Here is a 16136-nt window from a genome sequence, read left to right on the forward strand (position 1 = left end):
TGTCAAATATATTCTTTTCTCCTTAATAATAATTAACATGTTTTCATATAATTTTGCAGTGTGTGATTCCTGTATATCTTTAAGGTTTCCTAGATCATTGAAATTCCATTTAAATAATCAATTTAAGAATTGTTACTAGATAATGTTGACTGTGTGTCTTGATATATTTGCTGTTAACCAGGCAGCCATCTTCAGTTGAATTTAAAGAAGGTGGGTGATGGGGGACAATATGCAGTGGCAAGGAGCAGTGTACCATGGAATATTTCAGCCAATAGCATCACTTAGCTGTGTCTGATTGTAGCTGGTTCTCCGTGGTGCACATGGAGAATTTAGCATTGATTTTCATGGTAGTTTACGCATGCTGAGGTTACATAGCCCTTAGGTTGTTAATTATGTGTGGTGTAACACAAACATAACATTAAGAAGTGACAGTAATAGTTTTCCAGGCTTATAAATACCACTAGGGAGAGAGAGAAGCAGAAACAGTGGCCCATTGTAGTGCTTACCCCGGCATGGCCACTTGCAGGGTAGGCAGAGGCTGGAGCTTTAGACATGGGAAAGACACAGAGGGCCCTTGGGCTCTGCTACCAAGTAGTTTCTCTCTCTCTCTCTCTCTCTCTCTCTCTCTCTCCCTCGGCAGAGTGTACCATGTTGCCTTATTCTTCCTTACACACCACTATAGTGCGCATCACAGTGTTTATATAAAAAACAAAACTTGGGGCTTCAATGAGATCCTGTTGGGATCAGTGGAAATATATTTGGCAGAAGACCTTATTAAACCAGATGGCAGCTTTCAGCTATATAACTTCATCACTCTTTAATTTTTCAACAAAGGCAAAATTATGTGCCTAGTGCTCCATCCAGCTGCAGTATCTGGGAGTAACTGTCCCAAGAGATCAAAGTGGAATAACCTCATAAAACTAGCAAATGGCAAGTCTTCTATGGAAGAATCCTAAGGAAATGTGATTTTTCCACAAAATAAGTGACTTGCAAAACCCTCAATTGATCAATTGAGAGAGAGAGAGAGAGAGAGAGAGAGAGAGAGAGAGAGAGAGAGAGAGAGAAATCCAAACAATAGCACTATGTTGTATCATGGGTTCATTCAATAAGCAGTAGAGCATTACAGAGATGTTTGTCAAATTCCAGTGGCAGATGCTTCAAGAGGCACTGTGCATCATGGAAAGGTTCACTGTTAAATTCAGAGAGCAGATGCTCCAAGAAGAAACAAACAAACGAATAAATAACATATTCCTTGAAACTTCCGGCAGATTAAAACAGTGTGGTGGACAAGACTTGAACTCGGGACCTTTTCCTTTTGTGGTCAAATGCTCTATCACTGAGCTACCCAAGCACGACTCACAGCATTACTTCTGCCAGTACCTCATCTCCTACCTTCCAAACTCCACAGAAGTTCTCCTGTGAAGTTTGAAAGGTAGGAGAAGAGACACTGGTGGAAGTAAAGCTGTGAGGATGGGTTGTGAGTCATGCTTGGGTAGCTCGTTGATAGAGCACTTGCTCACGAAAGGCAAAGGTCCCAAGTTCGAGTCTCAGTCTGGCACACAGTTTTAATCTGCCAGGAAGTTTCATATCAGTGCTCACTCTGCTGCAGAGTTAAAATTTCATTCTGAAAACATATTCCTTCTTGCCACACAGATTTTGTGAAGTGACCACAATAGGAAAATTGGAATTACATGTTCTTCCCCACTTTCATGTTCCATTAATGGATGGTGTTGGGAATTATAGTGCTACAGAGAACACCCTTTGCCACTGAGCAGGCTTGTGGAGTATGTATGTAGTTACAGAATTCCTGCCCTCTTACTCACTGAATAAAAGCTGTATGTGATACCCATTGCATTATAATTTTTGTGTGTTCCAGATTTCAAGAAGATTTATTAAACTTCACATTTCAGCAATCCACAGAGTGTTAATCTGAAATCTTAATCCATTTTCAGTTGAAGTTGAAACTACATGATTGGAGACTAAATCATATGAACTTCCATTGAGAGATGTACTTTGACAATAATTAAATCATCCCTAGTTAAACACTGTGAGACATCCAAAAATAGAATGGGAAGGAGATACACTTTGCCGTACATTGTGGGTTGCTTCTGTAGTAGGAATGTAGAGAAGTGTAACTTGGATACTTTTTGAGAGGTGCTCTGGTATTTCAGTAATAAACTTAGATTTCAAAATGTGTTGGAGTACAGCTACCTAACAATGTTTCAGATTTTTTGTGTTGGTAATGAACCATAATCAGATAAAGTTGCGTAAATTTTAACTCTCTTAATATGCTCAGATTTTTATTTAATATGAGCAGATGGTATTTATTATAATAAATGGTCAAAGCTTGTACTTCAGACAGTAACTGCTCCAGTAACAAATTTTCATTGATAAAATACTACACAATTTTCAAGGAGAAATTCCTATTGTAGACTGGAATAAAACTCTGAGTACACAAAATTACAAATTCTATTACTGTAGTGTAGAGTGTAAACTACACATCTGTACATTGTTAACAAAGTGAATTGGTTTCTATTTCTGGTATGTGGAGGACGTTGTGTCTCCTGTAACTCAGCATACCCTGTTTCTGTGGTGATGGTAACAGGAAAAGTTCGTCCACAATAGTGAGTGAGTGTGTGTGAGGAATGACTTACTTTGTAGTGTTTATATTGTGATTGCCAATATATAGTCATGTTGATCTATACAGGAGGGTGGCATGCATCTACAGAGAACACCAACAAGGTCGAGCGGTACGATGTTCAAGCAAACTGCTGGGAATTTAAGGCATCAATGATTGAAAGAAGATATAGACCAGGTAAGTGCTCAGCTTGTTTCGTTTTTCTTCACTTTTTGCATGCTTTTTGTTATATTGTTTTATCAAAATGTTAGGAAACAACTCAACCATGCAATGAATCACTCTGCAGCAGAGTATGTACTGTCCTGAAACTTACTGATGAATCAAAACTGTGTACTGGACTAGGACTCAAACCCAGAACCTCACTTTTCATAGACATTGCCTTACTTACTGAGTTCATCTACATCTACATGATTAGTCTGCAATTCACATTTAAGTGCTTAGCAGAGGGTTCATTGAACCACAATCATACTATCTCTCTACCATTCCACTCCCGAACAGCGCGCGGGAAAAACGAACACCTAAACGTTTCTGTTCGAGCTCCGATTTCTCTTATTTTATTTTGATGATCATTCCTACCTATGTAGGTTGGGCTCAACAAAATATTTTCGCGTTTGGAAGAGAAAGTTGGTGACTGAAATTTCGTAAATAGATCTCGCTGTGACGAAAAACGTCTTTGCTTTAATGACTTCCATCCCAACTCGTGTATCATATCTGCCACACTCTCTCCCCTATTACGTGATAATACAAAACGAGCTGCCCTTTTTTGCACCCTTTCGATGTCCTCTGTCAATCCCACCTGGTAAGGACCCCACACGGCAGCAATATTCTGACAGAGGACGAACGAGTGTAGTGTAAGCTGCCTCTTTAGTGGACTTGTTGCATCTTCTAAGTGTCCTGCCAATGAAACGCAACCTTTGGCTCGCCTTCCCCACAATATTATCTATGTGGTATTTCCAACTTAAGTTGTTCGTAATTTTTACACCCAGGTACTTAGTTGAATTGACAGCCTTGAGAATTGTACTATTACTATTTATCGAATTCCAACAGATTTCTTTTGGAACTCATGTGGATCACCTCACACTTTTCATTATTTAGCATCAACTGCCACCTACCACACCATACAGCAATCTTTTCTAAATGGCTTTGCAACTGATACTGGTCTTCGGATGACCTTACTAGGCGGTAAATTACAACATCATCTGCGAACAACCTAAGAGAACAGCTCAGATTGTCACCCAGGTAAATTATATAAATCAGGAACAGTAGAGGTCCCAGGACGCTTCCCTGTGGAACACCTGATATCACTTCAGTTTTACTCGATGATTTGCCGTCTATTACTATGAACTGCGACCTTCCTGACAGGAAATCACGAATCCAGTCGCACAACTGAGACGATACCGCATAGACCCGCAGCTTGATTAGAAGTCGCTTGTGAGGAACGGTATCAAAAGCTTTCCGGAAATCTAGAAATACGGAATCAACTTGGATCCCCTTTCGATAGCGGACATTACTTCGTGCGAATAAAGAGCTAGCTGCGTTGCACAAGAACGATATTTTCTGAAACCATGCTGATTACGTATCAATAGATCGTTCCCTTCGAGGTGATTCATAATGTTTGAATACAATATATGCTCCAAAACCCTACTGCAAACCAACGTCAATGATATAGGTCTGTAGTTCGATGGGTTACTCTTACTACCCTTCTTAAACACTGGTGCGACCTGCGCAATTTTCCTATCTGTAGGTACAGATCTATCGGTGAGCGAGCAGTTGTATATGATTGCTTAGCAGGGAGATCTATACGCCACACACATTCCTTCAGGATGACCACAGCAGCACTTTTTAGTCATTAAGGTAGACAAAGACTATAGCAATGACCTTCAACAGGAAAGGAACAAGTCTGAACTTATATTTGAAAGAAACAAAATTAGAATCAGTTTCCCATTTCAAATGCCTCAGATGCACAACATCCAAAGATAGCACTGTTAATCAGGAAATACTCAGCAGGACAGAGAAAGCATTCAGTTTTTACAATCAGTTCAGAAACCTTTCATGGGCCTACAAAATACAACAATAAGCAAAACCAACCATGTACCACACATACTTCTGGTTTGGAGATACATGTATACCCTACTAAAAAAAGACTACAGCAGAATTCATATGACAGAAATGAGATTCACAAGAGCTATGAATGAAATTACTAGAAAGATAAAGATCAAAACTGAGGTGAATAGGAATTTAGCCAGCATTAGAGTCCCTATTACTATTGCAGTAAAAAACACACACTGAGTGGTTTGGGCAAGTTAAGGGAATGGATGAGAAAAGATCAGCCAGAAAATATTTCAAAATAAATCTCAGATGAAAGACAGTGAGGGAGGTCCAGAAAACACTGGGCAGATACAGTGAAATCGTACATGGAAAGAGAGGGTTCCAGTGGGAAGATGTCCAGGAACCGAAGATCTATGAAGGAAGGAGGAGACAGTAAGCACTTGTACAGCACACTCAGGAAAAATGGAGCTGGGATGATTAGTAGCAATAACTATATTCCATCATTTTGAGGAATGTTGCTTGGATATAATTAACTCTTGTACCAATATTTCAGCTGACAACCTTTGTCATTCTCAAGGTGAGCAGCTAGCAAGATTTTTAAAGCACTTTACCCTGTGGAGCCAACACACATGTCAGAGATAACACTGTTGGTAACAAGAGGGTCATAGATAAAACTTGACGCCTCTAAGAGCACAACAGTGCAAGTGCAGATTCAGCAAAGCCACAGTGCTTACAAAGTATTTGGTTGATCATTATGGACGACATACATGGGAATGCCAGCCAATATTTCCTTTGATAGTGCAAATGAAATGAGAGGTAAAGTGCTTTAAAAGTCTAGCTAGCAACTCACATGGACAATGTGAGAATGATAAAAGGTTGTTAGCCAAAATATTAATTAATAACATCTTGGAGCATTCCTGAAAAAAGATGGAATATTTTATCTCTCCTGAAAACTTAAGAAACAGTAGCAATAACCATTTTTTGCCTCCTTATACCTACCAATTACAGCTGTGGCCTTTGTAGTTGTTGAAACGGTGTTTCTGCCTCAATTAATTTGTAAACCAAGGAGCATTTCCTCCTCTTCCTTCTCCTCTTTCTCATCATCTACATCTCCTCCTCCTCCTCCTCCTCCTCCTCCTCCTCCTCCAGTAACATCATCAGTGATGTGGAGAAGTCAACTGTGGGACTTTAATAAAAATTGTGGTATATTTAGAAACAAAACAATACACCAGAATGTTGACCAAATTCAGAACATGGAGCAAAAAGTGCTTCTTAGAAATTAATCTTATTGTTAACATATTAGCAGAATGGGTATAACCTTTTAGTCTTTTGGTGCTTCTGGCTGCTTCTTCTTACCTGCTCACATGGAAAAAGTTGGTAACTGCTAAAATTAAGGATTCATATTATGCTATCAAATATGTATTTCTTTCTCATTAATTTATGCATGCAGTAATGTACAATAACCAGTATTTCCGTACTGCTGTTAGCAAATAATGGTGTAGCAGCATAATATATCAGAACTTACATAAGGAGAGGGAGTAGTGCTCCCACCAAAGTTGGTAAGGTATAGTTGGCCATTGTAAGGAGAACAGTGAAATGTTTGATCAACATGCAAGTATTAAGGTAACTATGGACTCAAATGGAAATTCCTGGAGGGAAGATGACTTTTTTGCATAACATTATTGCAAAGTTTAGAGAATCAGTATTTGCAATTGACCTCAGTAAGATTTTACTGCCTACAGTGTTCATCTCGTGTAAAGACCACGAAGACAAGAGAGGTTAGGGATTGTATGGAGACTTGTAGACAGTTGCTTTTCACCCCTGTCCTTTTGCTAGTGGTACAGGAAAGTGAATGACAGGCAGTGGTAGAAGGTACCTCCCTCCATGCACTGTATGATAGCTTGCAGAGTGCGTATATAGATCTACATCTGCATGACTAATCTGCAATTCACAATTAAGTGTTTGCATCTTCTAAATGTTCTGCCAAATTGTAATCCATACATATTTAGTTGAATTGACAGCTTTATATTGGTGTGATTTCTCATGTAATCAAAATTAAGATTTAATACTTGTGTGGATGTCCTCACACATTTCGTCAGTTGCCACTTTTCACAACATACAGGTAACTTGCCTAAATTGTTTTGCAGTTGATTTAGATCATCTGATGATTTTATTAAAAGGTAAACAACATAATTTGCAAATGTTATAAGAGGGCTGCTCAGAGAGTCTCCTGAATCGTTGCTATAATTTATAGCAATGATAATAATCAATTTTTGAAAATATAAATTGGATGGATAAAAAAACCTACTCACCATGCGGTGGTAGGATACACATGTACACTGATCAGTCAGAACATTAGGACCAACAACTTACTGTCAATATAACCCTGTCCAGGTGATAGCAGCATTACCTGACGAGGAATGGCTGCTGGTCAGATACACACACAATGCATGTAGTATCAGTGAGTATGCTGTCCATGTGTAGACAGGGGAAGACGCATGATCTATGAGAGTTTGACAGAGAGCAGATTGTGATGGCCTGGAAGCTCGGTATGAGCATTTCAGAAACTGCACGACTTGTTGGGTGTTAGTGCTATGGGGAGTGTCTTCAACAGGTGGTGAAACCACATCCAGACATCGTCGGGTTGGGCAGCCACCCCTCATTACAGGTTTTGGACATAGTAGGCTGGGCAGACTGGTAGAACAGGACAGGCGGTGAACTGTGGCAGAACTAACATCAGACTTCAATGTTGGGCAGAATAAAAGTGTATCTGTGAGCACACAGTGCACCAAACACTCGAACTTGTAACGAGCGGATGACCCATACATGTTCCAACATTAACACCACGATATTGGCACCTACGATGGAAAGGGGCACGTGACCATCGGTACTGGACATTGCATAGTCTAATGAATCCCAAAATCTTCTCCTCCATGCTGATTGGAGGGCACAAATCCATTGTCTTCCAGTGGAACAGCTCCTTGATAACTGTAATGCAGGATGGAAACAAGCTGGCAATGGCTCATTTATGCCCTGGGGAACATTCACGTGGACCTCCATGGGTCCACTATACCTCGTGCAAGACACTATGATGGCCAAGGAGTATCGTACATTAATTGCAGACGAAGTACAGCCCTTCATGATGATCAAATTTCCAGATGGCAGTGGCATTTTTGAACAGTATAATGCACCATTTCACAAGGCCAGGAGTGTTGATGGAGGGGTTCGAGAAACACAGTCGCGTGTTCCAATTGCTGTGCTGGCTCTCCAACTTGGCAGATATGAACCCAATCGAACAAATCTTGAGGTGTTACCAAATGTGGCATCAGAGCTCATTGCACCCATCCCCAGATTTACGGGAATTAGGTGATTTGTGTGTGCAGAGGTGGTGTCAGTTCCCTCCAGCGGCCTACAAAGGCCACATTGCCTCCATGCAACAATGCGTCGCCACTGTTACCCATGCCAAAGGTGGGTGTGCCGGCTATTAGGTAGGTGGTCTTCATGTTGTGATTGATAAGCGTAAAAGGTATTAATGCTTGCTAGCTTTTGGAGCCAGTGGCTCTGTTGTCTGGCAGAAGGGTTGAAGGGGAAGGAAGAGGGGTGAAAGAAAAGGACTGGTGAGGTATAGGAAAAGGGTAGAATTCAGGAAAGTCGATTAGAACCCCGAGTCGGGGGAGACTTACCAGATGGGATGAGGAGTAAAGACAGATTGTTGAGGATGGCACTGGATGATATTTGAAATATGAGAGCTTAAATATGAAAGAGATGGTAATACAAAATAGAGATAATTGCTAAAACATCAAGCAGGAGCTAATAAGAGCGAAAAGCTGAGTGCATTGTCTGTGACAGAGGTGGGAGGGTGATGACAAAAAACGAAATATGTACAAAACTGAAATGGAATAAAGAAAGTAGTAGTTACTGTTAGAAATGCTGAGATGACAGGAATTGACGTAAATTAAGGCCAGCTGGGTGATGAGAGCCGAGGACATTTTGTAGTGCCAGTTCTCACCTGCAGAGTCCTGAGAAACTGGTGTCTGGGGGAAGAATACAGAGGGCACACGTGGTGAAACAGGCACCGAGGTCACGGCTGTTACATTGGGCTCTGCCTATGCTCATTCATCTAACTGATAATTTGGTGGGAGTCATGCCAGTGCAAAAGGCCAAACAGTGTTTACGTAACAGCTGGTATGACATGTTGTTTCACAGGTGGCTCTCCCTTTGATAGAATATGTTTTGCAAGTTACAGGGCTAATGTAAATTGTGGTAGGAGGGTGCACAGGGCAAAACTTGCAGCAGGGACAGTCACAGGGCAAGGAATGAAAGGGTAGGGAGGTGGGTGCAGAAGGAGCATTAGGGCTTGACAAGGATATAGTGGAGATTGGGAGGGTGAAGAAGAGTTATTCCAGATGTGGTGGGCAAAATCTCTGACAGAATGTACCTCATTTCAGGGCATGATTTTAGGAAGTTATAGCCTTGTTGAAGTAGCTAATTAATACATTCAAGACCAGGATAGTATTGAGTGACAAGAGGTGTACTCATAAGTTGTTTTTTGGGAGGAATCAACATTACCAGGATTAAATGTGATGAGCTGGGAAATCTGCTGTTGAACTAGGCTGGTGGGGCCATTAAGTCCAGTGAAGAATGATGTGAGAATGGTGGTGTATTGCTGTAAAGGGACTACAACTGAACAAATACATTTACCTTGAATGCGAAGGATGTTTGACATCAAATGGATGGCAACTGTCATAATTTAAGTACTGTTGTTTGTTAGTAGGTTTAATATGAGCAGAAGCGGGTAACTGACCTTCAGTAAGAATGAGATTAACATCAAATAAAATGGCATCGTATTTGGAAAAGGACCATGTGAAGTTTAGTTGGGAGGATGTACTTTATTCTAGGAATATCCAACAGGTCAGCCTCATCAAGAAGTCATGTGGCAAAAGATATCAATTTATTTATTTATTTATTTATTTACATGTCAAGTTCCGTAGGACCAAATTGAGGAGCAAATCTCCAAGGTCATGGAACATGTCAGTACATGAACTTACAACATAAAAGTAATAACAGATAAAAATAAATGCTCATGAACCTGAAAAAAAAGTCAGTCCATAAGTTTAAGCAAACGCTATCAGAAATATAATGAGAATCAGCTTAATTTTTCAAGGAACTCCTTGACAGAATAGAAGGAGTGACCCATGAGGAAACTCTTCAGTTCAGACCATGAAGGCTTATGGATCCCAGAAAAGCTCTCTCCAAGTGACCACTGAAAAGGTTGGCATAGGAAGAATCCATCCTGGTTCCCATGGCTTTACGCTTGGTCTGTTTGTATGTCTGCCCCTCTAAAGTGAAGTAGTTGTTGATAAGCATAAAGTTGAGCAGGAAGGATGTCACATGTGGAGTCAGGTGGGCACCAACTGAGGAAGTGTTCAGCAGTAGACAGACCATGCACATTAGGGGATGTCGGTATAGAAGGAGGTGGTGTCAACGGTGACAAGCAAGGTTTGTGGTGGGAGTGGGCTGGGCACAGTTTTCAGTCAACATAGGAAATGGTTGGTGTCTTTAATGTAGGAGGGAAGTCTTTGTACTGTGGATTGCAGGTGTTGATCAGCTAAGGCAGATATGCATTTGGTGTGTGCTTTGATGCCAGCAACTACGGGAGGACCAGGGTGATTGGGTTTGTGGTCCTTAGGAAGAAAGTGAAAGGTGGGGTTTGTGGTTTGGGTGGGGTGAGAAGTTATATTGATTAGGGTATTAGTCCTTGTGAGGGCCCTGAAGTATTAAGGAGAGACTGCAGGTCAGCTAGAATCACAAGGATGGGATCTTGATGTCAGATGCTGTATGTAGAGGTGTCAGACAGCTGGTGTAGACATTCACTTACATACTCCCGTCGGTTAAGTACCACAGTGTCACATTTCTTGTCCACTGAGAGGATAAAGATGGGAGTCATCAGGTTAGGGTCATGTTGTAGGGACCTGAGGAGGAGTTATGAAGCAATACTGGATGTGAGGAATTCTTGGAAGGCTTGTAAGGGATGGTCTAGAGATAGTGGTGGTGGACAAGTTGGGTTTGTGATTGGAACTGTTCAAGGCAGGGTTTAATGTCAGGTTCACTGTTGAAATGGTTTTGGGATTGGGTTTGCAAATTGATGTTTCCAGTTGATGTTATGTGTGAAGGAAAGTAGGGCCTCCACCAAAGCAGCATGATGAAAAGCAGGTTAATGGCTGAAACTGATAGCCTTGGATAATACAGGTAACTTAGAAAGGGTGAGTGCTTTAGACGAGAGGTTGAGAACACTGTGCTGTTTTGACTAGTTCTTATGATTCAGACTTGTTGTTGGTCTGAAAGGGAGTGGTGAAGGCTGGGGAATGTTAAGGTGGTTAGACAAGTTCAGTTTGCTAGAGAGGGGTGGTGCTTGGTGGTGTGGCTGTTCAGGGAGTTGCAGAGGGGCAGGAAGGGAAATGCCGCCATTGAGGTAGTTCAGGGGAAGGTTGGGTGGCCATTTGAGGTGAAGTCTGGCATGTTGTTGCAATTTGAAGTTGGCTTGACGAATGGTATGATCCAAGGAAACGTGAGGGGTAGATACCTACAGGATTTTGTAGAAGGGGAGAAGTCTGGTGAACTGGAAATTGGCAGATGAGGCAATAGGTCATGGATTAGCCAGGTAAGTGCAAGAGATTGCTGTATTTGAAATTGTAAAAGAGACTGATGTGGAGTAGGATTACATTCAGAAACAGGGACTTTCAATGTGAGGCTTTTGGGAGTAATTCACCGAACATGTATCTGCCTTAGTTGATCAAAAGTGCAACCCTTAGTACAAAAACTTCCCTCCTATATTAAAGATGCCAATAATTTTGTAGATCATCTGAAATCTGTGCCCATCCGACTCCTACCACACAGCTTACCATCTCCCTCTATACCAACATCCTCCAAGTACATTGTCTGTCTGCTGCAGAACATTTCATCACTCAGTGCCCACCTGATTCCAAACGTATGACATCCTTCCTGCTCACTTTAATCAACTTTATACTTACAACTACATCTTTGGGAGCTGACATACGAACAGAACAGCGTTATAGCCATGGGAACTGGGATAGCTACTTCCTATGCCAACTTTTTCATGGGTCACTTGTAAATGGCTTTCCTGGGATCCATGGCCTGATTTAGATACATTGATGACATCTTCGCCATATGGACTCATGGTGAGGCTGACATGTTAAAATTTCTGGAATCTTTAAATACATTCTCCCAATTAAGTTTCACATGATCCAATTCCAAATTCAATACCATGTTTCTTCACGCTGATCTCATCCTCACCAAAGGTCAGCTACACATTTGTTCACATTAAACCTACCAACAAACAACAGTATTTACATTTTGACAGTTGCCATCTTTTCCGTGTCAAACATTTCATCCCATACAGCCTTGGCATTCGAGGCAAACATATTTGTTCAGATGCAGAGTCTTTACAGCAATACAACACCATTCTCACCTCAATCTTCACTGAATGTAATTACCCCAACAGCCTAATTCAAAAGCAGATTTCCCAGGCAATCACATCCAATCCTGGCACTGCTGATCCCTCCAAACACAACTTAAGAGTACACCTCTTGTCATTCAGTATTATTGTGGTCTTGAATGTATTAATCAGCTACTTTGACAAGGCAACGACTTCCTGAAATCATACCCTGAAGTGAGGTACATTCTGTCAGAAATTTTGCCCACCATACCGAGAATAGCTTTTTGTCGTCCTCCCAGTCCCCACAATATCCTTGTCAGACCATATGCTCCTTCTGCACCCATCTCCCTACCCGACAGCTCCTACTCCTGTGAACGTCCCCGCTGCAAGACTTGCACTATGCGCCCTCCTACCACTACCTATTCCAGTCCTGTAACTGGAAAAACATGTTCTATCAAAGGGAGAGCCACCTGTGAAATGAAATGACATGACATGTCATGTATCAGCTGTTACGTGAATACTGTCCTTTTACATTGGCATGGGTACCACCAGATTATTAGTAAGGATTAATGGCATAGATAATGGATGTATACCAGCAGCCACACTATCATGTTGCAGAGTGTGCTCTACAGTGTGACAGTCGTGACCTCGGTGCATGTTTCACTACACGTGCCATCTATGTTCAACCCCGGACAACAATTCCTCAGGTCTGTACAGGTGGGATCTGGCACAACAACATGTCCTTGGTTCTCGCCACCTGCCTGGCCTTAATTTAATGTCTTTAGTCTCAGCATTTCTTCAGACCAACTGTTTATTTCTTCACTCCCTTTTAGTTTTCTATATCTTTCATTTCCTGACCTATATTTTTCGCTGTCCCCCTCTCCCACCTCTATCGCACACAAAACCTTTAGCTTTTTGCTGTTGTTAATTCATGCACGATGTTTTAGCAGTAATCTGTCTTTCATATTACTGTGTCTTCCTCCTTTAAGCTCTCCATGTGCGATGAAGCAAGCTGGGATTTTTTACTTCCCCTCTTGTTTTGGCATCTGCCTCCTTAAAATTCATTTTTGCACTTCTCTAATTGCCGTTAATATAAGTGAGTATAATCTGCATTTTCATAAGAGAAAGGTTGGCCCTCAGTTTTAAAGAATATAACATGAGATCTAATTTTGTGCTTAGTTTTATGTATGTAATTGATTTTCTAATTTGACTATTCCTAGTTAATACTTTCATCATAGGGCGAAATCAGTAATTGTTTCAGAACTTAAATTCTGCTGTTGACATATAAACAAATATAAGTTCTATAATAATTATAAACATTTGGAAGATGAAATACTACTAATATTAAAGTATATTTTTACCTCTAATCGAAAACATGTTAGCAAATCCAGCTCTTAATTAATTCCCAAGTAATTTTCAGTGTAATGATATCTCTTAATTTAATCATTTAAACAAATAATTCGGCCTAACCCTTGTAGTAGAAGAAACTGTTAAAAGGAACAAATTTTTCGATGTATTCAGTTAATTTAATGAGTTAAGTTTTAATTGTAATTTCTGTAAATTAAACATCGAACAATGTGAAGTTTCAGTACCTATTATTGTGAGGATATATAAGGGCCTGAATTTTGGTCACGACACAGTTTCAGACGAAGAACCTGTGTTGGTTAGAATGACAACAATGCATCAACTTAACAGTGAAATAAGTGTTACACCAATAGGCCGTGTGTTAAAACATTGACAGTGTCTGCTGCGTAAGTACCTTTCTATTCTTCAAGAACTATGAACTTTGTGGTTAGGTTTTTACTGCTCGTACATGTTCTACAGGAAACTATTGTAGCCATATGTAGATGTTTGCCTGCAAACCTATTAATGAGGCTTATCGAAAGTTAAACAGTAGTGCACTATTGTTTAACTTTCGATATATATATCAGGCAAGCACCGTCATATGTTTTCAAATCTCACCTTGTACAGTCCCCAACAATAAGTCTTCCTTCTTGTTGTGTCTAGTAAGTCTCTCCTGACCTGGGATTCTGGACAACCTTTTTGACCTAGACTCTTTTTCCAAAACCCCACCAGTCCTTTCCCAGCACCTCTTTTCCTTCCCCTTCAACCCTTCTGCCAGGAGGAGGAGCCATTGGCTCCAAAAGTTAGCGAACTGTAACACCTTTTATATGTGTGTGCTCCTGCCATCACTTGGTGAGTAGATTTTTTTTATCTATCCAGTTACTTTTTACAGATAACTTTATATGAATTTGGAACAGCAGAGGTCCTATAACATTTCCTTGTAGAATGGCAGATATTACTTCTGTTTTATTTGATGACTTTGTCAGTTGCTACAGACTGTGACCTTTCTGAGAGGAAATCACGAATCCAAGTGCGGAGTTGAGACAATACTCCAGAGGTAGAAGCCGCTTGTGAGTGTTGGTGTCAAATGTCTTCTTGAAATCTATAAATGTGGAATCAATTTGAGCTCCCCAGTCAGTAGCACTTACTACTTTTAGTGAATAAAGAACTACTTACGTTTGACAAGAGTGAAATTTTCTGAATCCTTGTCGACTGTCAGAGTATAGATCATTTTCTTAGAGGTGTTTTGTAATGTTTGAACACAGTTTATATCCAAAGTATTACTAAGTCTAGAAAGGCACTTATTCTTCAGCTTGATATAAAACTTACTACTCCTATTTATATTCAGAGCAACCAATGTTGTTGGCCAAGTTAACCATACAGGACAGTGTCTCTCCCACTTCACAGGGTGTAACACAGAATTTTAATTGTAAAACTCTGTTTTGAAGTGTTGGTCATTTGCTGAAAGTTCTGAAGTTTCAAAGCAGATTTTTGGCAACAGGTTATTAAAAAAATGGGACATATTGATGAATTGTGACAACACAAAAATGCAAGTATCATTTATTGCACACACTATATATATTTCTTGTCACTGAGCAACAAAACTTAAACTGTTTGCATTAAGTTGTGAGCTGGGTGTGATTGGTAACAAGTGCCTTGAAAGATTAACAGGATCAAAATATTGGATACATGTGTGTTAGACAGTGACTGATTTTGGAAACACAAATGACAGCAGATAAAAACCTCTGAGATTTGTGGCACTGCAGCAATGTTTGTTGTATTAGTGGCTTGTAGCGAAGTGTAAAATCACTTGTAGTAATTTTATTCCTATGATGGACAGGACAGCTGTTGAAAGCACAAATTTAGTGAAAAATGATGCGGCTAGAAAAGAGAGATGATTTTCAGTTAAAGGCTATGGAAATACACTGAAGTGTCAAAGGAACTGGTACAGGCATGAATATTCAAACACAGAGATATGTAAACAGACAGAATACGGCACTGCAGTTGTCTTTGCCCATATAAGACAAGAAGTGTCTGGTGCAGTTGTTAGATAAGTTACTACTACTACTACTACTACTACTACTACAATGTAAGGTTATCAAGATTTTAGGGAGTTTGAATGTGGTGTTACAGTTGGTGCACGAGCGATGGGACACAGCATTTCTGAGGTAGTGATAAAGTGGGAATTTCCCGTATGACCATTTCGACCATTTCACAGATGTGAATCTCAGGAATCTGATAAAACATCAAATTTCAGACATCGCTATGGCCAGGAAAAGGTCCTGCAAGAACGGGATGAAAGATGACTGAAGAGAATCATTCAACATGATAGAAGTGCAACACTTCTGCAAACTGCTGCAGATTTCAAAGCTGGGCCATCAGCAAGTGGCAGTGTGTGAACCATGTGATCTTTCGGAGCCGAAGGCCCACTCATGTACCCTTGATGACTGCATGACACCAAGGTTTATACCTTGTCTGGGCCTGTCAATACTGACATTGGATTGTTGATAACTAGAAACATGTTGTCTGGTCGGATGAGTCTCGTTTCAAATTGTATCTAGCTGATGGATGTGTACGGGGATGGAGACAACCTCATGAATCCATGGACCATGTGTGTGAGCAGGGGACAGTTCAAGCTGGTGGAGGCTC

General features: G+C 40.5%; 1 protein-coding gene across 1 annotated transcript in view; it reads left to right on the forward strand.

Moving 5' to 3' along the window:
* Positions 1–16136, forward strand: part of LOC126175107 (kelch-like protein 12) — a 75377-nt gene that overhangs the window by 47264 nt on the left and 11977 nt on the right. The window contains exon 11 of the mRNA XM_049921661.1: positions 2708–2815. Within this exon, the coding sequence (XP_049777618.1) occupies positions 2708–2815 (108 nt within the window). The remainder of the gene's footprint in view (positions 1–2707; positions 2816–16136) is intronic.

This window comes from Schistocerca cancellata, chromosome 3 (genome assembly GCF_023864275.1).
Source record: "Schistocerca cancellata isolate TAMUIC-IGC-003103 chromosome 3, iqSchCanc2.1, whole genome shotgun sequence".
Taxonomy (NCBI): Eukaryota; Metazoa; Arthropoda; class Insecta; order Orthoptera; family Acrididae; genus Schistocerca; species Schistocerca cancellata.